Genomic DNA, 25218 nt, shown 5'->3' with positions numbered 1-25218 from the left:
AAATAATATTATTTGTATGAAACGTCAAATGAAATTAAATGTACGTTCAATACGTTCAAAACAATTATATTATTTTCGGTTCTTTTTGACATTCAATAAGGTTGACATGCGTGAAAGAATAGACTAGCGGCAAAATTTCAGACTATGCTATTCGAATTACTATTTTTTATACGTAGTTTATTTGTAGTACCTACCTTATAATTTTCCTGTGTACAGTGTTAATAATGACTAAATTTTCTTTGCAAGGAGAGAGGAGCAATATCCTGTACCTAAATACCTGTAAAATTTTTAGCTATATTTTTATATTCTGTGTTCCATTTTTAAATGCCATTCCCGCCAATTTAAAACACATTAACGTTCTGAAAGCTCTTGCGAAGCTTACGTACGTGATATTTGCATAACTTACCGTAGTTTCCTACCACAGAGATTGGCGCGTTTTATATCATCTATGTTTGTACGTGAGAATAAACCTATTGTCTTTGCTGTCCATTGTTGTTTGGAATGGAAGCCTCTGGAAGTATTGTTATATCCCTCTTTTCATATTGAATAGAATCCATAAATCGTTATTTAAAATGCCATCCGTTTTTAATAGTTTTTGTGATGGAGAGCTTTTTGTACATTGTATTGAATTGTAATCAACTTTATCGTTCGAAATTTGTTTTTCTTTTATGTTTTTTACTAGCACTGCGCCCGTGGATACGCTCGTTTCATTGTTAATTTTTTTTAATACAATTTTTGTGTTATTTCGCATTAAGAACTTATATAACCTACCTATATAGGTCGTATAATAAATTATGTGTTGACCAATCTTTTTTGTTGCCAAAATTCGCCACAATTGGTTCAACAATTTAGGTTATGAATACGTTATACGTTAGGCTATAGTAATACATACGAGGTTATGAAAATTAAACTTAGTTATTATATTAATAACTAAACGTTAAAATTGAATTACGATAGACTTAAAAATGTTAACTATTTGGATAAAAGCGTTGATGGACGAAATTGTAATTGGTATTGTGTTTTTGTTTCAGGCATAAATCGGACACGATGATAACCGAAGGTCAGTAACTAAAGTTAAATTATAATACAATTATAATAATAAAGACATTGGTCACGTAGATCATGTGAAAGTTCCTAATCAAAGTCCTAAAAGGAGTTACTATATGGTACGAAAACATTTAAAAAAAATATACCTTAACCATTGAGTTACTATGTATGTACTACGTACTAATACCTCAATGACCTAAACACATTTAATAAATCAACAACATTTTTAAAGCTATGAACTATCTTGGTTAAATAGACTAAAAAATGTCAAACCCGGCCCTTCCTTTCTCTTGCTTTTATATTCAACTACATTCTTTCCTTTTATGTAATAGTATTCCTAAATAACAAGAGTTTTTTTTATTAACTTTTCTCCTTTTCTTGTTGTCTAATATTAAATTTCAGTTCTTGTGCAAAACTCCGAGTTCTTTCAGAATAAAATAAAAATATAATTGCTCGAATTCTTAGAATTTACAGACAAAGGTTGAAACCTCATCGCGATAGAAGATTGAATTTAAAATTCTTAATAAACTGCACATTTTTATTTATACATTTAAACGTCTGAACAACTTTTTATTGTATAATCAGTTAAGTTATATACCTAAATACCTTTTTATTTGCTAAAAAAGAAATATAACAATATTATATTAGTAGAAAAGAGACAATAGATAAAAATGTTGTGTGGTTTTATGAAACCACGGTAAAAGTGAAACTTAGGCACAAAATTATCGTATTTGTACGATAATAATTATCGTACGGTTCGACCGTCACGCGACATGCGCTACACAGACCAAAAAGTTTGAGACGATGTAATAAAAGTTTCACTTTAATATCTCCTAGGTACATATTTAAAGTAAAGGAAAGTAGTAATATCATTACGAAACACAAGTAAAAACAACACATGACAACATTGAAAGTTTTAAATATTTATTATGAGTATACCTACTTACCTCAAAAATTAAAAATATTAAATGCTATATGAGGCAATTTGTATATACAATTTTGCACCCTTAAAATGTTCTTTTTATAAATTACTAGCGGTCCGCCCCGGCTTCGCCCGTGGTACATATGAAAAATAGATGTTGGCCGATTCTCAGACTTACCCGATATGCACAGAAAATTTCATGAGAATCGGTCCACCCGTTTCGGAGGAGTATGCAGACTAACATTGTGACACGAGAATTTTATATATAAGATATTTCTATATTCCGTGACTTATTTAAATTCATGAACGCACGAAAAACAACCTTATAAAATTCTTCACGAGAAACCCAGCGGAAAACGCGCTTTATTACTCGAGTAGCGAATTCTAAACACTCGAGTTTACAATTTACAGTGTAAAAAGTTTAACGAAATTGAGATTCTTTGTGGTGTTCTGTAATTCACTGCGGTGCTTCGCTTTCATGTTGCGTAGTTCCTTAGAAGGGTTCCCTTGTTTAAACTTTGACAGACTTCAACTGACCCCCATTACAGCTGGGAGCGGAAAAATGTTTCCGTGGCGAAAGCAAATGGTTATATAGAAATAGCATGAACAGAGGTTTTCTAATTTGGAAAAAAGGATTTGTTACAGACGTTTAACACCTTGAAACATTTTGTTCGTGTGATTGCTTTGGGTTTGGCGATGCCTGAAAGATGTGATGTTAAAGGGAGGAGAAAATACGATAATAATTAATTTTAAATGTGACTCACACTGAGTCTATTTAAAACGAACAACTATTCTGAAGTAGATATTATATTATAAACGTTTATTTACAAAAGTTATAAATTATGAAAGTAAAGAGATCCATCATATAAAATCTTCGACTTTTCTTTTCTCTATGACTACCCGTAACCCGACATTACTCATATTTCGTTCCTCTCGAGAAGATTTTACCCATTTATCTCAAATAGGAGGGTGTTGATTGATCCGTGAGTTCATTTAATACGAATCGAATATCATTGATGTATATGAAATCACAAGACAATAAGGAAAATTAAATTTCAATATTAAATCATCTCGTAAACATTATGGATAAATATTGGACACGATGACATGTCTCCTCAGGGACATTCTGAGACTGCGTATGTAAAATTCTGATGTATATGTTACGAACAGAAGCAGTGAAATTGCACTTTATGTTACTTTAAATAAGATTGTTTATTCTTTATTCCTAAATCGACAACTGACCGAAAACAGCTACGACTGAAGTACAAAGACTTGAAAAGCACAGTTTCGTAGACTATCGTAGAACTTGCTACGACGTTCTCATAATCACTTCTATCGCTACGAGAAATGTCTTCTTTAGGAAAATCGGTTCAAAACTAGGACTTGTAGCATTAATTAGTTTAGTAACCTTGGTATTTCAAGGTTTAGATAAAGGTTAACACTAATCAATATTACCGTTACTAAGTTGAATATAATGGATAAACGTTTTGTAACTGTCACCATTAGCGGACCCTAATTATATAGGTACCTTAATGAAAAAATCATGAGAACTTTTTCTGTTTTTTTTTTTTTTTTCGGAACTGCTATTTACCGTGATCTTTCCCTTAACCTATATTGTAAAGTTAAATGGCAGAAAATGGCATTAGCTATTATTGACCTTTGCGTTTCGTATACAAAGGTTAACTTCGTAGCCTCTGACTTTGTGTCAGATCAAATGTGAGAAAGCGATTCTGTTTTGATTACAATGTGAAGTCGTAGAACATATAAAAGTAAATTTATATTTTATTTTTACATCTCTCTGTTTTACTACTAAAGAATTGCCTATTCTTTTTGAACCCAAAGTGCTGATTTTACGGATACTTTATAGTATCAGTACTTTCATTTGGTTAGATTCAAACGACTCTTATCTAGAAGATAACTATACAAATTCTGTAATAGTATTTTTATACTAAATTCAAATGACTCACATATAGGCACAGAATACATAATAGTAGCTAAACGCTACAGAACGGACATTCTCCGCCTCCCGCCAAATTTAAACACTTACCTCACCCCGCACGATCATGATTAAAATGGGCCACATTTATCTGCAAGGACGATACGCAACGAAGATTGACAACATTAATCAAATTGACTTAAAGTAATTTTATTATTGGGGACTGGGGATTTGTGATTATCGTTTTTCGTAGAAAATGGTTAGATATTGTGCTGTTTACGGATGTATTTCATCAGAAAAACGCGAATTTTTTTTTACGCTAGTCACAAATGTGCCAACCATAAAGCGTTAACACACACATTTGCAGTCTCTACAGTGTGACTGTCAAAACGATAATTTTGTATGGAGTGTCCGGGGTGTGATATAGGTTTAAGTTTTCCTACTAAATTAAGCGTACTGGATGTCCTAGAGTGAAGTCCTAGAGTCATATGGAAAACAAATTTTCGTCCGAAGAATGCCACTGGATAATCAGGTCACAATCACATTTTTCATTATGACGTCACTTTCATACTCGTGGTATATCCACGATATATTTTATATTCCACGGATGTACATCAAGCTCGCAGCGGATATAATTAAGACTCCATTTGCTGAATAACTCGCGCTTCCCATTTCATGTGGAATAGTTTTATACGCCTTAATGTGACCTTTATATGTGCTAAGTGTGTTTGCTCTTCATATTTGAAGTGCTTTAGAACAATTGTATTTTAAATATAGTGATCATTAGTCCTTTACAGCCGTACAAATAAAAACTTGCTTATTCAAACCTTATGCAATGCATAGATATGATAAGAATAAATAAAGAATAAGGATGTCATAATTTCGTACAAATAAATTTGGAATAACGTCGATGTATCTATGCTCACGCTATGCAATAGGCGCGAAGCGGCAACGTCGCAATTCATTCACAAAATTATGAAAAACATTGAAATTGTCTACGGTTAAGCCTTGGTGCTGTCATTTTGCTGACGCTCGTTTGACTTCGTCGAATTTGTTGTGAAGTTTCATCATACGATGTTCTGTTTATTTATTTTTTAAATATTTATTGGAAATAATTTAAATATATCATTAAATATGCAAGCAAATGATAGATAACGCTATCCAATATCTGGAGAACAGAAGATAAACCCAACTTGAGATAGAGAGTTGCCAAATAACTGGTACTCAAAACATACAACTCCAGGCTTAGAAGATTTATATTTTCAACGAAAGTGTGTGTTTATTGTGATAAGTTTAGAAATAAGTTTTATGTATGTATGGTTTGGCGCATGTTGTAAATAAATAAATCATTATAAATATCAAAAGGGTTTTTCATAATTTCGTATATTTTGACATTTCATACAAAATTTTCCATTTCAATAGGTACGTAATGAAATTATTAATTTGCTCAACTTTTTCTACTTCTCGTATTACTCTCATTGCTATTATCTCAAATTTAGATTGAAAATTGCTTCTAAAACTTGTAAAACACAGCACAATGTACTAAAAGATATGTTATAACTCGGTTATGTCAGACTTATACTAGGGTGGTAGCCGTAATAAGGACGGAATAGCATTAGTATGAATACTTATTACGAAGTTATACTAGGTTACATTTATTTCGTGTTTATTTGTATGATTTTTCCTTATTCTTAGTTTATTCTTTGCATAAAATGTTATAACTCGTTTATTTGTACGGCTGTAGTTTAGACCAATAATAGTTTACATGTAGTGATGATCTGGTAGGCAATCTTACAAATAAAAATAGATGGAAGAAGAGAAAATGTAAAAATTGTTAACTAACAGAATTTAATCAGCAGTATTATTGAATACTTTATTTTTAATTATAATAATAACAATCTAGCCATTAATTTTAAATGAACAAAATTTTGTTATACCTCATAAGCAGTTCTTGGGTTTCGTCATTAGTCAAATCAATCTAATATAAATCAGTCGAAAGCATTTTACTTTATTCCAATCGTTAAAAAGATACTTAGCGCTACTTGATTTAAGAGCTTCCACTAAAACATAATTGAACGCAATAAACAACTGACTTAAGCCACAGATTAAATTATGCTTAAGCTGCGTTGTGCAGAAAGTTTATCAGTCATTTTCATATCAATATTTGAACAGAAATCTAAACATTTACTTGCTTTGCTTGCTGCTTTTAATTAATTTCAGTTGCTTCGTAGCCTAAGTCGATTGCCTGTATTTCAATTTTTAAATTATATATGGGGACTCCGAAGAGATACAAACCTTAGTAACTATTCATACCTTAAACGCAATCAGGAATTAATATAAAAATTATAACAGGTTTTTATATTAAATTTACGGGAAATTCGTAATTGACAGTCTTAAAAGCTTTGTCATCTCGGACACTCAATTAACTCTTCTTATAGAAATATCGTTTCTCCTGCTATCAAATTAAAGTTCAATTTTGAGGGACCCTTCAGGAATCAGCATAAGTCCTGAGATTGCGTTCCTTCAAAGAAAACCCATTCAATAAAAATGTTTTCGTTTGTGATTAATGTCAATGGAAATGCTTCTAAAATAATATCCTTGTGGGTTTTTACAAGTTTTCCTGTATAATGAGGTAATGTTCTATAAGGAGGTAATGAAGTTGCGTCAATTAGTAGCTTGAAACGAAAGGTTGCATTAATATTAAATTCTAGGGATAAGATGTTCGTGCTTACATAATAAGTATCACCTTAGTCAGTTTTGAAATTGTCAAAAAAATTACGAAATGTGATGTAAACTAAAATTTTAAAAGATAAATTATTCGATAGATATTTGATAGCAAGTTTCCATTTACTGATAATATTTTCATAAAATTAATAACATCCTCATTTCTTACGTTTATAAGATTGAGAAAGCAAATAATTTGTTTATTTTGAATATTTAATTGTACGATGATTTTTTTGTTCTAATAAATTACACAAACGTTATACTTATTTAACTTCAGAAAGGATTCATAGCAAGGCATACATTACGAGACGCTACACAAATTCAGTGAAGGAAACAAACGATGTAAGAAAACAATTTAAACAATCATAAATTTCCTTAACATAAATCTTTTAAGCGTCTTGCACAAAGATTTATTTGACAACTCAAACCCATCGTACTAATTATTGAAGAGAAAAGCGGAAGACGACGCATTATTTAAACTAGTGGTAGCTCATAACCATAAACAAAAGAGACATATCCTTGTGTGCGTGTCAAATGCATTGTAGTGTGTGTATTGTATGTTTCATGCATTACTAAAAACCAACCTTAAAACAAATATAAGTTCAGAAATATAAGCGCACTGCACTTATCTATACAGTTGTTATTTTAAGCTATTGCATAGCTTCTATCGCGGACCTTGAGCGCGGGGACCGAATCGAGAAATTCCGTAACGAAAAAACCTCACGCTCCCTACTCCGACGGGCACGGAGGTGTGGCTTGAAGGCATAGCATGCAATAGCTTTACCGCGGCAGTCCCCGTGTGCCATACGTCTTTTTTTTTGTTTTGGTCAAAGCTGTGCAGCCTGCACGCCTGTGCAGTTAAAAAGGAGATAATTATTTGCTTCACGTATATTGACACTGTTATGTTTGATAAACTAACAATAATTGTAACGTAGTTTCACGACTTGAGCTATCGTACGAGTGGCTCAGTGGAACTAATGTGAAGCGTAGATCCGCGGGTCGTAAGTTCAAATCCACACGAATCTCAATGCATTTTTTATTATTATTAATATTTTTAAGAAACGTCTGGAAATCCTTATACGATGTCATTGAAAGGACAGTGGTCGTTGAGCAGTGGATCTCGGCACACCGTTTGTCGGTGTAATTTGTTTGAAATAATATCATAATTATAAGTGTGATTACATATTCTAAGTTTGTGCTATTATTTTCGTGCGAGAAGGGGTAAGTTATAATTTTAGAACTATAATGTTAAGATAATTAAAACTCAAAAGTAAATAAAAACTAAAATTATGTCTTGTTTGTAGCCTGTATGAAACGCCTTCAATCTCGTGATCAAAATAATACGCGTTCGATATCCATGCGACTGATTTTTACTACCTGGAGCTAACTAAAAGGCAGGGATTGGAAGGATCCCGTTCAATAAATAAAATCCTCCTGGCGCCCTCACTAATTTGCTAAGATTACTTAGATATAAGTCTTGTTAGAATTAGTTACGTTAGTTGCTACCTACTACTTATCCTCTGGTTAAGTCTAACTGTTTTTTTTATAATAAATATATGTACCTAGTTCTTACTTTTAGTTAAGATTTCGATTGATTGTGTACGTCAATGAAATAAAACGTTTCCTTCATAATAGCTTAGTTGTTTTGCTTCATATCACCGTGTGCTTAAGAAAAATAACCCATAACAACATGGCGCCCAACGCTAAAACAATGGGATTATTTATTTATACTCTTAGTATATTAATTTAACAAAACTGTGCTTGTTATTTTTAATTTGCTAGCGGGTTAATCTCAATAATAGATACTTGATTAATTCGATTAGTTTTAATTTAGTATTTTAAAATAGTTTAAATACATTATTTTTTTGAATACATGTACGTGCTTAATACTTGTCAAAATAAGATTTCTATTTATTATTATTGTGGATTTGGTGTAATATGTATATTATATGGAATGATTGTTTATAAGAAATTTGTTGATCGAATATTAGATTTAGTGTTACATGGATAGTGATCTTTTTATACACACTTATATGTAAATTATTTGAGGATACAACTTATTCTTTCTTGCACGGTTTTTTTAGGCGCATTAGATTTTATAGTATACCTACCTTTTAATTATGGATCCACAGTATTTGTTAAAGGATGAGGTGGAGTTTGAACTCGCGTGCCGTGGATACGTGCATCCAGGGGGCTTAGCCTCAGCATTAAAACTTGTTTTAAAAAAAATGTTACATGTTGAAAATTTGAAACTGGTTTCTTATGAATTAAAAGCACCCAGCCAATGTAGTGAAAATCCTAGTAATGAATTAGATATATGCTCAGATAAATTAGATTGCATTTTACGTTATGTGTCCGAATTAAAAGAAAAACCCGATAAGCAGCTTTATAAACGTTTAGTCTCTCGTTTAATTCATGTGATGAATAGGTTAAAATTCATTGAAGCAGCTGAAACATTAGATAAGGAGAAGCACAAAGCTTTGTCGGATAAGGCTGTTATATTACTTAATGATTTAGAGGCTAAGGATGATATGGAGGATGATGATAAAATTACTAAGGAAATGAAAGAAATTCTACAAAAATCATTGGGTGAAGATAGTCATAAGATACTTAATGAATTGGATGTTGACGTCATTGGGCCGTCGACATCTAAAGTCCCCTGCGAAACGTATTTAAACAAAGAATGCACTTCGAAAGTAGACTTAGAACAAAAGAGAGTTAGCTTTGCTCATGATGATTTAGGCATTCAATATTTTCATGATAAATTACCGGAGAACGTTTTTAATTCGACGTCAGTAAATGATGCTCAAGTGACCCAAATATTAAGACACAAGTTGGTGCCAATTAGCCAATGGGGTGTTCAGTTCTCGGGCGACACTAGTGTTAGTGTTAACGCTTTTATTGAGCGAGTGAATGAATTGAAATATGCTAGAAATGCAACGGATGAAGATCTTTGGAGACACGCTATTGATTTTTTTAAGGGAGATGCTTTAATTTGGTTTCGCGCTAATAGAGAATATATAGAAAACTGGAATGAACTAGTCATCTTATTAAAACGTAATTTTCAGTCGCCGTACTATCAAGAAGAATTGCTGGCTGAAGCGAAATCTAGAACACAGGGTTCTAATGAATCTGTAGTTATTTACGTATCCGTCATGCAAAATTTATTTAATAGACTTCCAAACAAAATTTCGGAAATGGAGAAAATAATGATAATTATAAAAAATCTTCAACCGTACTATCAAAGAGCCGTATGTAGGGACGTATTTTCTTCTATTTCCGATTTGATTAATGTTTTGAGAATTTTGGAAAGAACCAAAATTAATTGTGATAACTTCAAAGAACCTAAATCTTCTTATAGATCTATGGAACCGGATTTAGCCTATAAGTCTAGTATTGAAAATAATCACGAGATACATGAAGTAAAAGCTTTAGTTCCAAAGACATATAGTAATAAATCGAGATGTTGGAATTGTCGTGAATCTGGACACTTATTTCGATCTTGTGCGGCGCCCAAGCAACGACTTTTTTGTTATAGATGTGGTCGATTTGGCATTACATCTAAAGAATGTAATTGTATGGGAAACGAGAAAGGGGAAGGGCAAGACACTGCCAACTAACCTTTCCCCTTAGTCGAAACAGTATTGAGTGGCAGAACTGGTTAAATTACGTTCGGCTATTCATGTCACAAGAAGTAATTTCGCCTCTGACCTTTCGGAAGGAGTGTGATAATAGGTCATACGTTTGTATTAACATCCTTGGTAAAAGATTCAGTGGCTTATTGGACTCGGGAGCTACTAGATCCGTGGGTAATTTAAGGTTTATAGAATATTTAAAGGTTGTAAACTTAAAGACGCAGAAACGAGAACCCGTTTACATTTCTACTGCAGATGGAACTAATCACACTCTTTCTGAAATTGTTGATGTACCCATTAAATTTAATAATAAATTTCACGTCATGTCGATATTGGTAATGCCTAATCTGTCTCAAGACCTGATTTTAGGCAAGGACTTCTTTGAATTATTTGATATAGGGTTTACATTTAAAGGTTATGATATAAAAGAGGGTTTACATATTAATACGGTATCAGATGAAGAACCAGCAATTATAAGTGAAGAAAATTTAAATGAAAATGAGAAAAAGTCTTTATATGAGGTTATTAATTATATTAAGGAAGAAATTGGGTCAGGGTTAGGTAGAACAACAATTCTGAAGCATACAATAGATACCGGTGATAGTAAACCGATATACCAAAAGCAATACAATTTTTCTCCAGTTATTAAGAAAATTATTGAACGTGAACTAGATGAAATGTTAGCCAAGGATGTAGTAGAGCCATCTTACAGTCCTTGGTGTTCTCCAATAGTACTGGTTAAAAAACCAAATGGCTCCAATAGACTTTGTTTAGATAGTAGGCAGTTGAATAAGGTCACTAAAAGAGATACATACCCCTTGCCTAGAGTGGCTTCTATATTAGACAACTTGCGACACTCAAAATTTCTTAGTACTCTAGATCTCAAAACTGCTTTTTGGCAAATTGAACTGGATAAGTGTAGTAAAGAGAAGACAGCGTTTGCAGTACCTGGTCGAGGGTTGTATCATTTTAAAGTAATGCCTTTTGGTCTTGTAAATGCATCACAAACACAACAAAGACTCATGGATATTTTGTTTCATGCCTTAGAGGGCAAAGTTTGGGCCTATCTGGATGACATTGTTATTTGTTCAGAAACGTTAGAGGAACATCTGAACATTCTAAAACAAGTGTGCAGCATATTAAAAGATGCCGGTTTAACAATAAATATAGAAAAATGCAAATTTGCGCGTTCAAGTATGCGTTTTCTGGGATACATTGTAGATAAAGATGGATTGCGTACTGATCCTGAAAAAGTGTCAGCTATTATTAATTTCCCAAGACCTAAAAATTTAAGAGAGTTAAAGAGATTTATTGGGATTGCAAGTTGGTATCGAAGGTTTGTTAAAAATTTTGCACTTATTGCAGCACCCCTCCATCAGTTGACAAAAGGGAGAAAATCCAAAACATTTAAGTGGACGGATGAGGCAGATAACGCATTTGTTAAAGTAAAGACACTCTTAACCACGACGCCAGTGATTTGTTGTCCTGATTTTAATAAACCTTTTATTATTCAATGCGACGCTTCAAATAAAGGTATAGGAGCAGTCTTATGTCAAAAGGTTGACAACGTCGAGAAACCCATAGCTTTTCTTAGTAGAAAACTTAATGAGCGAGAACAATTATATACGACATCGGAAAGAGAACTTTTGAGCATTGTGTATGCTATAGAAAAATTCAGACCCTACATAGATGGATCGCATTTCGCAGTCGTCACTGATCACAGTGCACTAAAAATGCTTCATAAAATGAAAGACCCACATGGTAGACTTGCGAGATGGGCCATGAAATTGCAACAGTTCAGTTTCGATATAATCCATAGGCCCGGTAAATCTAACGTTGTTCCTGATGTTTTATCACGATCTATTGATGCCCTTGGAGACTGTATAGAAAGTAACTTTCTCAGCAATTTAGAGAAACATAAGGACGAATGGTATAGAAATAAAGTCTTAAAAATTACTAGTGGTAGCGAGGTTCCTAATTGGCAAGTGAGAAATGGGTTATTATATAAGAAAATTCATCTGAAGCAATATCCAGATAAAGTTAACGACTGGAAATTGTACATTCCGCATGCTCTCAGAGGTGATGTTTTGAAACGTTGCCATGATGATGTCACTGCAGGTCATTTGGGAGTACGGAAAACTTTATTTAGAGTAAAACAACATTATTACTGGCCTGACATATTGAAGGATGTTAAGATGTATGTCGGGAAGTGTGAAGTGTGTGCAAGAGCAAAAGTGTCGCAACAATTACCCTTAGGGCATATGGGTAGTCATCGTACAGTCACTAGACCGTGGCAAGTGATTTCATTAGATCTCATGGGACCGTTTCCTAAAAGTAAAAACTGTAACACTATGTTACTTGTCATTACATGCTTATTCAGTAAGTTTGTTCTTCTATTTCCGCTACGAACAGGAAAAGCCGATAAGATTTGTGACATTATTGAAAAACAGTTTTTACTGTTTGGAGTGCCTCAAGCGATTATTTCAGATAATGGGAAACAATTTGAATCTCATTTATTTAAGGATTTGATGTCAAAATATAATACCAGTATTTGGTATACGCCCAGTTACCATCCCCAAAGTAACCCAACAGAACGCGTCAATAGAGTTGTTGGCACTATGATCTCAACATATATTAATAAAAAAAAACATAATGAATGGGATGTACATTTACACAATTTTGGTCATGCCATTAGAACATCGATTCATGAAACAACAGGTTTTACACCATCATACTTATTTCTTGGTAGGGAGACTGCTGTGCCTCCTAAAACCTTAAATTCGAGGGATTCGCAAATAATAGATGTTGACTCTATCGTCATTAAGACCGATAATTATTTGATGGATTTAAAGAGAAGAAGCCAACTTTTTCGCGACGTTGAGCATAAAATTAAGACCTCACATTATAAAAGTTCAAAATTATACAATATTAAACGTAGGCGGGCAAATTTTAACATAGGTGATGTAGTTTGGAAAAGAACTAAGTTGCTTTCTAATGCTAGTAATAAATTTATGGCAAAGTTAGCACCTAAATTTGAAAAAGCCATAATAGTAGCTAAGTTATCAGATAACATCTATCGCCTTAATAATTGTCATGGTAAGTCAATAGGTATTTGGCATGCTAAGGATTTAAAGCCTCTCTGGCGTGAACATAACGCATGAAAGAAATGAGATGCATAAACTATGGCATCTCATTTCTTGTGTTGGTTGGGGGAATGTTATGTTTGATAAACTAACAATAATTGTAACGTAGTTTCACGACTTGAGCTATCGTACGAGTGGCTCAGTGGAACTAATGTGAAGCGTAGATCCGCGGGTCGTAAGTTCAAATCCACACGAATCTCAATGCATTTTTTATTATTATTAATATTTTTAAGAAACGTCTGGAAATCCTTATACGATGTCATTGAAAGGACAGTGGTCGTTGAGCAGTGGATCTCGGCACACCGTTTGTCGGTGTAATTTGTTTGAAATAATATCATAATTATAAGTGTGATTACATATTCTAAGTTTGTGCTATTATTTTCGTGCGAGAAGGGGTAAGTTATAATTTTAGAACTATAATGTTAAGATAATTAAAACTCAAAAGTAAATAAAAACTAAAATTATGTCTTGTTTGTAGCCTGTATGAAACGCCTTCAATCTCGTGATCAAAATAATACGCGTTCGATATCCATGCGACTGATTTTTACTACCTGGAGCTAACTAAAAGGCAGGGATTGGAAGGATCCCGTTCAATAAATAAAATCCTCCTGGCGCCCTCACTAATTTGCTAAGATTACTTAGATATAAGTCTTGTTAGAATTAGTTACGTTAGTTGCTACCTACTACTTATCCTCTGGTTAAGTCTAACTGTTTTTTTTATAATAAATATATGTACCTAGTTCTTACTTTTAGTTAAGATTTCGATTGATTGTGTACGTCAATGAAATAAAACGTTTCCTTCATAATAGCTTAGTTGTTTTGCTTCATATCACCGTGTGCTTAAGAAAAATAACCCATAACAACACTAAGATTTCTAAATTAACAAAATTTTGCAGTTTAACACATGGGTAGGTAACAGAAAAATACAGAAACAGTAATGTCGCAGGCAATAAGTGTTTGTTTAAATTCAACCCGATGTAGGTTCTTCTATAGCGTGAGTATTGCGGAGACGGGTGCGAATTCTCAATATTCCTTTATTGTTGAATCGCAAATATTTGCGAAATTCAATAGATAACACTCAGTGCAGATGCCGTCTGAATTGAGGCTTTGTATACGCGTTTGCAGGAAGGGAAATTAGCTTGGGGATGCTTAAAAGATAAAAATAGTTTGGAAAATCCAAAAGTGCACGCCTCATAATTTTTTTTTAATAATTATTTATTAATTATTATTTTTGTTTATTTAATAACAATTAAACCACATCGAATCAGACCCTGAAAAATGAAAGGGTTCTATTCCTGAGCATACTCAAGCGTAAGAGAAAAAAAAGACTCGATTAGTAAAGTACTTCGGTCGCTATCGTGTTAACAAGAAAATCCTCCGCACATACAGACACACGGACGTCCAAGACAGAACTTTTTTAAACTGTTTTTTAACTAGTTTAAATAACAAAAATGACATCAAAAATATCATGAATGTTAAAAATAGTGTTTTTTCTTAATATGTGTGTGTATGTATTATCTTACAAGTGCAATGTATGATACATAAAGACATTTTAAGTTTGAAAAATCAGATGTTTTGCGCGAAATGACAGTAGTACCCACCTCAACGCTTCGCTTATGAGGCGTGCAAAATATAATATAATGCTCTAAGTTGACTTTAGCTAAAAGTAGAGTGAGATATAGATATGAAATATTATCAATTACTTATTCAGTTAATTTTTAAAATGTCCAGATGACGGGAATTATTGAAGCGTAATAGTTATAATATATGATGCCAAACCAAAGCCTCTAGTAAACAATTCAAAATGAAAACTAATATAAAAGCTTATTTAGCGTTAGTGTTAGCATGTTGACCACAGACTATGTATATCTGTGATGTTGGCTTTATTTGTTGTTATAAAATTTTCATTCATTTTCTATTGTAATCTAGGTATTCATTTAATGTTTCAATATTTTTACCACTAGAAAACAACAAAAATTATGTACCTTTTATAAAAGCTTGCTGCACTCGTCTCTATATGTGTGAGTGTAACCACATTGTTGATATAAATTCCGCACTGTTCTTGAAAATGTAATACTTTAATACAAAAGTGCCAGTGTTACATGTCTCAACAGCAATAAAAAGTCTCAGGAGGACAATGCATCAGATGCATTTCACGAAAGATAAAATTTGCTCTTAAGGGAATTGACAATCACCATTGCCTGCCTTAAGTAGGAATGGTTTAAAGTTTTAAACTGTAGTAATAGCAAGAGTGTTACAATTAAGATAACATTGTATGAAACTTAATATTAGTCTGCTAACACTTAAAATAATTACTGATGAAACTTATCGACGCCTATTGCAACAAAAATGTACAAACATTTAAAATAATTGTTACGTATTAGAATTTGACCTGAAGTTGGTGGACTATGGGCGTCATGACTAACATTATCATTACAATATTTAACCTTATATTTATTGTATAGTCAACTTTTCCCGAAAGTAAACTTATGTTCGTTCTCAGCTTACAATCTTCTCGCATTTATAAATATACTAGCGGTCCGCCCCGGCTTCGCCCGTGGTACATATTTCGCAATAAAAAGTAGCCTAAGTCCTTTCTCGGGTATCAAAATATCTCCATACCAAATTTCATGCAAATTGGTTCTGTAGTTCAGGCGTGATTGAGTAACAGACAGACAGACAGAGTTACTTTCGCATTTATAATATTAGTATGGATAGCAAACAATACCATTGACTTCGTTCTCAGCTAGGTACATATTTACTAATCATTGGCTACTATTCTTATTTTCATTCTCCACATATAAAATTCACAAAAGACATTCCAGTAGCCGATGTATCGATCTGCTATTTGGCAACCAGCGGTGCCATGCGGCGCTGCGTCCTCGACACTAATGGAGCTACCTTACGTTGCTTGTAATTATGTATGCGTCTTGGATATCGATGCGTCTAGAATTTTCTATGATGGAAATACTTTGCTAGGGTTTATTTATTTATTTTATTTATTTATCCTTTATTGCTCTTAGATTTAAACTAAAATATGAACTTAATCTAATTATAAATTAAAACAAATGGCGGTCTTATCGCTAAATAGCGATTTCTTCCAGACAACCGGAGTACGGAAGGAAATTAGTTAGAGGAGAGGGATAGGGCAGAGCATAAATATAATATGTAAGAATATAATATAAAGATATGTATAAATATAATATATATATATTCACAAAAGTATAGGAAAGAATAATTAAAGCCATAAAAACATGATAATAAATATATAAAGCGACAAAGATATAATATAATATATAGGTTATTAAGTACGACAAGAAGAGTGATAGTTATCGCTTACCATTATTTTAAACTTATTCAATGACTGTGCCTTTTTTATTGGCTCAGGTAAAGCGTTCCACAATTTAATAGCCTGAACAGTGAATGAAGTATCGTAGAAACGAGTAAGATGTTGAGGCATTCGTAATCGATACATTTCAGTGGAGCGAACTGGTTCATCATTGTTTCCCCTGAAGACAAATTTTTCTTTTAGGTATTTCGGCATCTTTGGGTTAAACATAACCTGATAGAGAAGATGCAGCACATGAGCATCCCGGCGAAATCGGATCGGTAGCCATTTGAGTTTAGACCGGAACTCAGATACATGGTCATATTTCCGTAGACCAAATATGAATCGTATACAGAGATTTTGTAGACGTTCGAGTTTGTTTATTTGATCTACGGAGAGATTGACATAACTCACATCGGCGTAGTCAAGTATGGGCAAAAGGAGGGATTGTGCTAACAGGATTTTGGTTGGGAGAGGAAGGAAATTTTGTAGACGACGCAAAGACGCCACAGTTGCGTACATTTTCTTGCTAACCTCCTTGATATGATGCCTCCAAGATAAAGTATTGTCGAAGTACACACCAAGATTCTTAACAGTTTCGCTATAAGGGATCAACGTGCCGTCAACAACAATAGGAGGGAGATTCACCCAATTCACCCTTGCAATTAAAGAAGGACTGCCAATGATTATAGCTTGAGTCTTTAAAGGATTTACTTGCAAACCATAAGCCGAACTCCATGAAACTATGCTTTGCAAATCCTTGTTGGTTAAATTGATAGCCTGGTGTAAATCGTCAAGGGTTGCTTGGGTATAGATTTGGAGATCGTCGGCATACATGTGGTAGTCGCATGTTAAGTTGTTCGAAATGGAGTTGATGAATATGGAAAACAATAATGGAGATAGGACCCCGCCTTGCGGAACACCAGCGCCGACTTCACACCATGATGATACAACCTCATCTATTCGTATACGCTGACGCCGCCCATGTAAGTAACTGGAGAACCAGTCGATTACCGGAGGCGATAAGTTAAGAGAACGTAATAGACTCAGGAGTACATCATAATCTACTGTATTAAACGCGTTGCTAAAATCTAGTAAAGTTAAGACTGTAAGCTTTTTATTATCCATTCCGAAACGAATATCGTCTGTGATCTTGACAAGTGCAGTGGTCGTACTATGACCCGATCGGAAACCAGATTGGAGAGGATTAAGAAGATTGTGCATGGGTTATGGTTAGGTTAGGGTTAGGGTTATGGTTTAGGAATGACTATTATTTGTAAGGCTATACTGGAGTATAAATGATTTTGGTGCTAATACGTAGGTTCTAACCATTCGTTAAAAATTGTAGAGGTAAGTGTGCATTTATTGAATCCTTGACATACCTACGTCAATAAATGCTTTACGGTTTAGGTATTTACTCGGTTGTTCTTTTCACCCTTACATACCCTTTTTTGAGTGAGCAGGAGTTTGCGTCTATATATGCAATTATTACGTATACAAACATAGAGTTTATCGTCACAATCCTAATGCACTGAATCGACTGCGCTCCTACACATCACGTTATAGTAAATAAATAAATTTCAGCTTTAAAACTTATTGAAAATAATAATTAATACATCATATTGAATAACTCTGTTATCGCAAACACTCCTTTATTATGCACACAAATAACTGCACATGATAATGCAGCGCATTACGATGTCAGGATGTCGTTAAATCGATAATCTGGATTTGCATCAGCAACGTAAATTATTACCAGATTTTCGTGCCTTTGTTGTAAGGTTTTGTGTAACAATTATAGGTAGTTTTCTAAAATTTATTTAATAGATATTCTATTCTTTTAATAATATGAATTCTATAATATCAATCTGCTTCTGTAAGTTAAATTTTCTGGTACTCTGAAATTTACACAAAGACAGAGCATTAGTAAACAAACACACATGTTAAAGTTGGTCCGTTTTTGGGTTCTCTACATTTGGAGTTATTGTTATTTCTGTAATAAATTAACCCTTTCTTTCTTCTCGTTCATAATATATTATATGAAGTATAAAATTAATATTTATTATTTATACTCCTTAAATAATCAAAGTGGCAATTAACTAATTCGGTTTTTTTAAACCTATTTCACAATCCTTTTAAAACATAATTATATTATATTCTAAATTTTTAGTGTCAGAAATAAATAAAGTTAATAGTGTAAAATTTGTTGTATTGCTAGCCCAGCTAGTAGTGGTAGCTTATAGCCTGACCTTTGAAACCTATGTCGCTGCATTAGTAACAAATATAAGCTGATATTCAAATGGCTGTTGCTTTTGAAACCAATATCCCTGCAGCAGATACAAATATGGGCTTATAATTAACATTCAAATCTTTCAGGCGGTGGAGTGAGGGCGGAGGCGCCATGAGCGCGGGCGTGCGCACCGCCGCGGGCGACTCCACGCCCGGCTCTGACGGCGATCGCATCACGCGCCTCTTTCCCAAGTGCAGACCGAAGAACATGCAGCACCACCACGATAGGTAGGTAATATTCTTTCATATATTGGACAATGCTCATGTATAGACAACAAATCATATAACAATAACTTTTACTTGCCAGAATTGTGGCAAACGCATGGTACCAGATCTTTGTCTTGATAGGAAGGCGTATCCTTAATAGACAGCATTTAGGTAGTGAAAAACAGCAAGCAAGTATTAGGAAATGTCTATTATGTAGAGGCTGCCAGAAGAATATGGATTAGAGTTGAGTATGACATTTTCATAATTGCGTTGTTGTGAAAAATAGTTATCGTTTTCCACTCCTGCAATTATGTCTATAGTACGTGATAGTACTACAATTATAAGAGCATTAACACAAAGCAATTCGTCAAAGTCATGTCATATAGTTCTAGAAATAACAGCGAATACTCAGGACTCATGAATTAAGGAAAAGTTTCTAAGTACCTAAGAGAGAGGACAAATGCCATTACATATTAGGCCAATTCTTTCAAGTCAGCCCTTTGATTTATCACTACAAAGTTGGAATGTACGTACGCCATATAATTTGACGAGCCTCACTAACGAGACGTAATATGTTATTCAACCATCGTAAAATGGACGCATAATACCAAGATTAGCATGGCTGATGGAAGTAAAGCTCGTGGTTAGGTTGTAGACGTAAATCGAAGAAACATAGACGCAACTAGGTCGTTACGTGAGGCGGCAAGTCTGAGCGGTTTGCAGCAACACGCGAAAGGGTGATTAAACTCTACTGATTAAAACGGATTGGGGTGCGGTAATACATTGAACTGTTTGCTTTTTAGGACTTTATTGTACGTTGAAATTGGAAAATGTATGAACAGGTTTTCGGTTTTTATCAGTGATTCTGGAAAACCTCGATCGTATTGCTTTTTTTCTTTTTTGACGCATTGTTCGAATCCGAATTAAAGTTATTTAGTTTAAAAACAACTCTAGGAAATGGTTGTTTAATCTTGTTGTCCTTTGTTCTTTATTTTACCAAATAGGAACAAACTAGCATAAAACTGGCACAGTGGAGATAGATACTTTGCTGGTTTTATATTACAGTTTCCTAAAGTATACTCGTAATTTGAAGGCTTCAGTGTCCGAATACTGAAGAAGCTAAATTATTTTATAATTAAGTCGAGACATTTCGTAATGAAAAGTGTTTATCATTGCATTATGTTGTTGTATTAACCAAGAAAAAAATTGTTCATTATCCCCAATTTTAAGGTTTATCTCTTTGTTTATTTTTGTTTGTTGTACGGTTCTCATTTATGCCGTTCGTTAATAGGTTTGCCTTTATATTAATTTCAGACTGAATACTGCCATAGAGGGTCGGGAGCTCAACAACATGAACAACGTGTCATCAGACGACGACCGGGAGAATGACGTGCAGCCCGTCATCGTCAACTCCAAGGGTGCCTACAAGCTTAGGGATTCTAGGTGATATAATGTTTTAATGTTCGAAAGTAAAGGATAAGTTAGTAGTGTAGTTCCAGTTGAATAGTTATAAAATTTCTAAACAACCGCTCTTGGTCATATTAAATTTACGATTTTTTAGATGAATCTGTTTTTCTCATCACAAAGGACGAAATAATTGGTCAATTAAAACGTTTTTTCTTTGTATGCTCATTATTAAGACAATTCATATAAATAGTAAATCGTCATTACGATAAGTCTTTAAATGTCACGTACATTGATTCGCTTTAATAACAAAATTTCTCTCAACCAGAATAATAGAAATCGCCGGAGGGAGGGAAATTTACTCCCAGAGTCGGACAAAAGCGGTGAGAAAATTACGTCACAACAACACACATAAGCACAACTTGAGGAATAAAATAAGATCCATCAGCAAAGATGCTGCCGACTACGGAGATACCATCACAAACGAGGTATACTATCTTTATTAAAGGCCTGGAAGTTTACCTAATTATAAGGGTCAGACCGTCATTAGAGATTTGAATAGCAAATAGACAACATTCACTGGCTTGATTGGGGTTATGTCAATGTGGGAATGCCTTTTAACTAACTTGTCATTGTGTCACGAAAATAGATGTAGAGATTTGTAGATGGGAGTATAATTTATTCCATTGTATCTTTCTAGACAGTTGACATATTGAAGGAACAAATAATAATACTTGTTTCTTTGAAATTACGAGTATAGCAGCACCATCTTTGTAGTTTTCCTTATTTTATTGATAAATGCTGCTTGATCATAATAGTTTAAAACAACAATGGTATCCGATTTTCTTTAACCAACATATTTATATTTCCAGATATCCTTACACAGGATAAACAGCGAGCCCAAAAAGATGATATCAAGACACACGTCATCAACATACACGAATGGTGATCAAATTCTAGAACAAACTATGGGAATACCCAAAAACAGTTCCCCCATACTTGATCCACATAAGATTGCTGATGTTAGCGCTAAGAGTAGTCCGATAGCAGTTGTAGCTGACGGTGAAGTCGTTGTCTTTGATGACAATGACGATTGGAAAGGTGATCTTGAAATTATTTCAAATGCTGTAATATTAATATTGCTTTTGACTGTGTTTGTAAAATTGTTGTGAACGAAGAGCTTAATAAACTTGCTGTCTTTACTCAATTAGCATTAAACTCAATGTGTCAATTAACTGTCCAACCTTCTCCATAACTATTTTATGTTGCCTTCACACCTTTACTTTCTCCTGTTTCACCTATTTATAATAGCTTTTGCGTCGAGCATCCACGTTCACCGATTTGTGTCATTTATTTCCTCCCGTTAACCATATTCATACAATCGTTTTTTCTCTTTCTTTTATTTTCAGTTATATTGAATTCTGTGTCTCTAGGTTTGAGGACGGAACCAGACGCTAGTGATGACGAAATCGATATGAGTGTTAAAAGGACTTTAGACAATTTGAAAAATGGTGATAGTGAAATGAACAATAGGAGTGAAAGTGATGGCAGTGACTCGAGTCCTTCGAGAGATGACGTCAGACTAAGTGATGCCAGCCCCACTGGTGTTTGGCTTTCTGGGGATGAAGACAAGAACAGGGTTACTAGGGTAATAGGTGAATTGCCGATCGCGGAGTATGAAGGATCGCCGAGACGGTATGGCATTGGCACCCAGAAGACTCATGTTAGATCGCCGAGGCCTGGATTTCCTCAGGTACGAAGTCTGCTATGATTTTCGGGTTTTCTTATTCTTTCTAGTCAGTCAGTTAATACATTGAAGACATTTTCTTCTTTCTTACAGCGAATAATAACAGAGAGTAGAGATGAAACCCCTCCACCAAGCTCAACAGCATTTGACTACTTGTACGAGTTCTCTGAAACAAGAAAAGTGCTCGAGGAATTCTTTAGATGTCCACAGCAACAGAATTCCAACGATGAAATTGTTAATTTTCAAGTGAGTTTTAAACTTCATTTTCATTATAGAGATTTAGAGAATTTAACGTCATATGCATGAATCATACAATGAATGTAATTCATACATTTGAGTACAGGATGTGTGTAAGGTATTTTTTTGAAAAATCTGTATTAAAATTATGAATTAACATTAAGCCTTTTTAACTATCTTATAAAGTCTTCGGCAGTGTTCATGTATCGAGAGAGAAGTTCTAATCTACTTACTTTTAATAAATATTCTTCATATCTTGATATACTTCAAATGTTCTATTAAAATTTCCAGGAGCTAGATTACGAGCTCCGTCGCCAGACCCAAGAATGTCCTTCAGAAAACGGTATAGAAGGCAGCGATGTGGAATGGCCGCTCGCTGACGCGTTGCACTCCCCGCACACCGCGCACAACCATACTAACTTCCTTGGACTACAGGTATATTATAATCCTAGTATAATAATTATAAGTGTGAATGTTTGTATGTTTGTTACTTTCACAAAAAAAAAGACGTGTGGCACTCGGGGACTGCTGCGGTAAAGCTATTGCATGCTATGCCTTCAAGCCACACCTCTGAGCCCGTCGGAGTGGGGAGCGTGAGGTTTTCCGTTACTAAATTTCTGGATTCGGTCCCCGCGCTCAAGGTCCGCGATAGAAGCTATGCAATAGCTTAAAAACTTACTCGACGGATTTGAATGAAATTTTACAGAAATCTAGGTTAAAAATCAGAATAACAATGAGCAATTTACTACGCGGTTGTACCGTGCGGCACAGCTAGTGTACACAATTTTAATACTTCTGAATTGGTTTCATAATCTTCTAGTTGGATAAGCATCTTTACTGACACTACTTTACTTTCATTACTGTTACAAATTTTGTCAACAATAGTTATACAATATATCAACTAAAATTTTAAAGACTCCCCATTTTACAAGTGTGGTTGTTTTTAACAAAAAAAAAAAAAATGTTAAAATTAAAATGTTCTAAAAGTTTTTCGGTGATGATAAATTTTTTTAAATAACTGAGGGTACATCGACAGCAACAGCGCGGGCGCTACAACGCCCCAGACATGTCGGCACTCCGCGCGTCGCACTCGGCCGCAGTGGACGCGTGCGAGCCCGACGCGCCCGACAGCGTGTGTGCGTCGCCCGCTGTGAGGGATGCGCTAGCGTTGTCGTCTGCTAGTGACACGCCTAGTGACCTGTCGCTGGCGCTTATGGAGAACGAGCTGAGCGAGATGAAAGGTGATATTAAAAAAAATATATGTATTTTAATATGGGCTTACAAACTTGACGTGGATTGGGCCAACCCGTACGGGTTACACTGAACTAAAATAGGCGGCTCTGCACTGACTTAACTGCTTCGTTCTGTGCGGTAGGTACCCGCATTAGGATGAAAAACATTTAAAAAAAATCAAAAGTAATGTGAATAGGCATTTATTAGGCAAACATGCTCCACCCTAGACCACGCTTGTCGCTTTCCATCAAGCGAAGCGATGGTCAAATGCTTGCCTAATCACAATTTAAACATTTAGAATCCCTTCACATGTCATTCGAGATCGTTGTTATTGATTATCCGAAAATTATTTCCATGTTAAATGTTTTTAAACTGCTATCCCAAACATGATAGGCATCAATGTAAATACCGTATTTTATACTAACTTTACCAAATAATTTTAAATTTCAGTACAAATGGAGCTGAATCGCGTAGTTGGCGCGCACATGCCGGTGGTTGAAGATGGTCTCTCGTCCGGACACGTATCCGACAGTGATAATAATAACCAGATTATCACTATACCGGTAATTATTTACTTGCTAAAAATGAAAATATTATGGGGTGGAATAGTGAAAATTTTGAAAAAATAAAATAAAATAATTTAATGCCATAAAAATTTAGGAAAAGAGGACATTTTGTTGGTTGTTTCTAACGCTGAAAAATACTAGATAGATTTTAAAGATACATCTGCATCTTGTAATATATGATATATTATTGTATCCCGGAGAAAGCCGGTCAAATGGACAAGCGTTTTATCCTACCCACTTTTGATTGCAAAATAACTATTCATAGATTAAAGCATTCTTTTTTTATTCTTCTGAAATATTGCCAAGTCGACGTATCCAATTCTATTATTGTGAAGTGATAACAAATTATGAGTGTCGTTTTCAGTCCAGTCAAAACCACACGAAAAATATTTATACACGGTTTCACAGTTTCTAAACGTGTTTTGTTTAGTATATCTGTCAGATAAAATTACAAATAGTGTATGAAAATAGAGTCCAAAAGTGTTAAATAGGCTATCAGTGAGATTTGAAACGGGCTGTTAATAATTTGTGAATAAAGTCTGATATTTACTCAGTCTATCTATTAAATGAAAATATACGACATAAAGTGTCAAAAGTAAAAGGGACATTTTCAGTAAGTGTTAAAACGGACCTTAAAATAATTAAATAAGTAAAGTTCTTAATATAATGTGTTGTTTTTAGGCGCATTCACCGATGAAGATAGAGGAAATCGTAGATAGCGGGACTAACACAGACCCACATTTATTATCTGATGCAGACCTGCATTCTTTGGATCCATTGGGTAAGTGATAATGATTGGG

At 34.2% G+C, this 25218-nt stretch overlaps 2 protein-coding genes across 2 annotated transcripts in view; both read left to right on the top strand.

Moving 5' to 3' along the window:
* The window catches only part of LOC149907455 (uncharacterized), a 157838-nt gene that overhangs the window by 114539 nt on the left and 18081 nt on the right, over window positions 1-25218 (top strand). Inside the window, exons 3-12 of the mRNA XM_090102454.1 lie at window positions 19112-19252; window positions 20546-20674; window positions 20964-21123; window positions 21508-21736; window positions 22045-22388; window positions 22476-22628; window positions 22911-23054; window positions 23656-23860; window positions 24303-24415; window positions 25100-25199. Of these exons, the coding sequence (XP_089958580.1) occupies window positions 19112-19252; window positions 20546-20674; window positions 20964-21123; window positions 21508-21736; window positions 22045-22388; window positions 22476-22628; window positions 22911-23054; window positions 23656-23860; window positions 24303-24415; window positions 25100-25199 (1718 nt within the window). The remainder of the gene's footprint in view (window positions 1-19111; window positions 19253-20545; window positions 20675-20963; window positions 21124-21507; window positions 21737-22044; window positions 22389-22475; window positions 22629-22910; window positions 23055-23655; window positions 23861-24302; window positions 24416-25099; window positions 25200-25218) is intronic.
* Window positions 8750-10249, top strand: LOC149907456 (uncharacterized). Its single transcript, XM_090102397.1, has one exon. It carries the CDS (start codon window positions 8750-8752, stop codon window positions 10247-10249), a length of 1500 nt encoding a protein of 499 aa, XP_089958523.1.

Source organism: Colias eurytheme, chromosome 6, assembly GCF_061535395.1.
Source record: "Colias eurytheme isolate Ceu_HAF_F1 chromosome 6, ilColEury1 Martin Lab GWU primary, whole genome shotgun sequence".
NCBI classification, from domain to species: Eukaryota; Metazoa; Arthropoda; class Insecta; order Lepidoptera; family Pieridae; genus Colias; species Colias eurytheme.
This window is presented reverse-complemented; position numbering and strand designations above follow the sequence as displayed.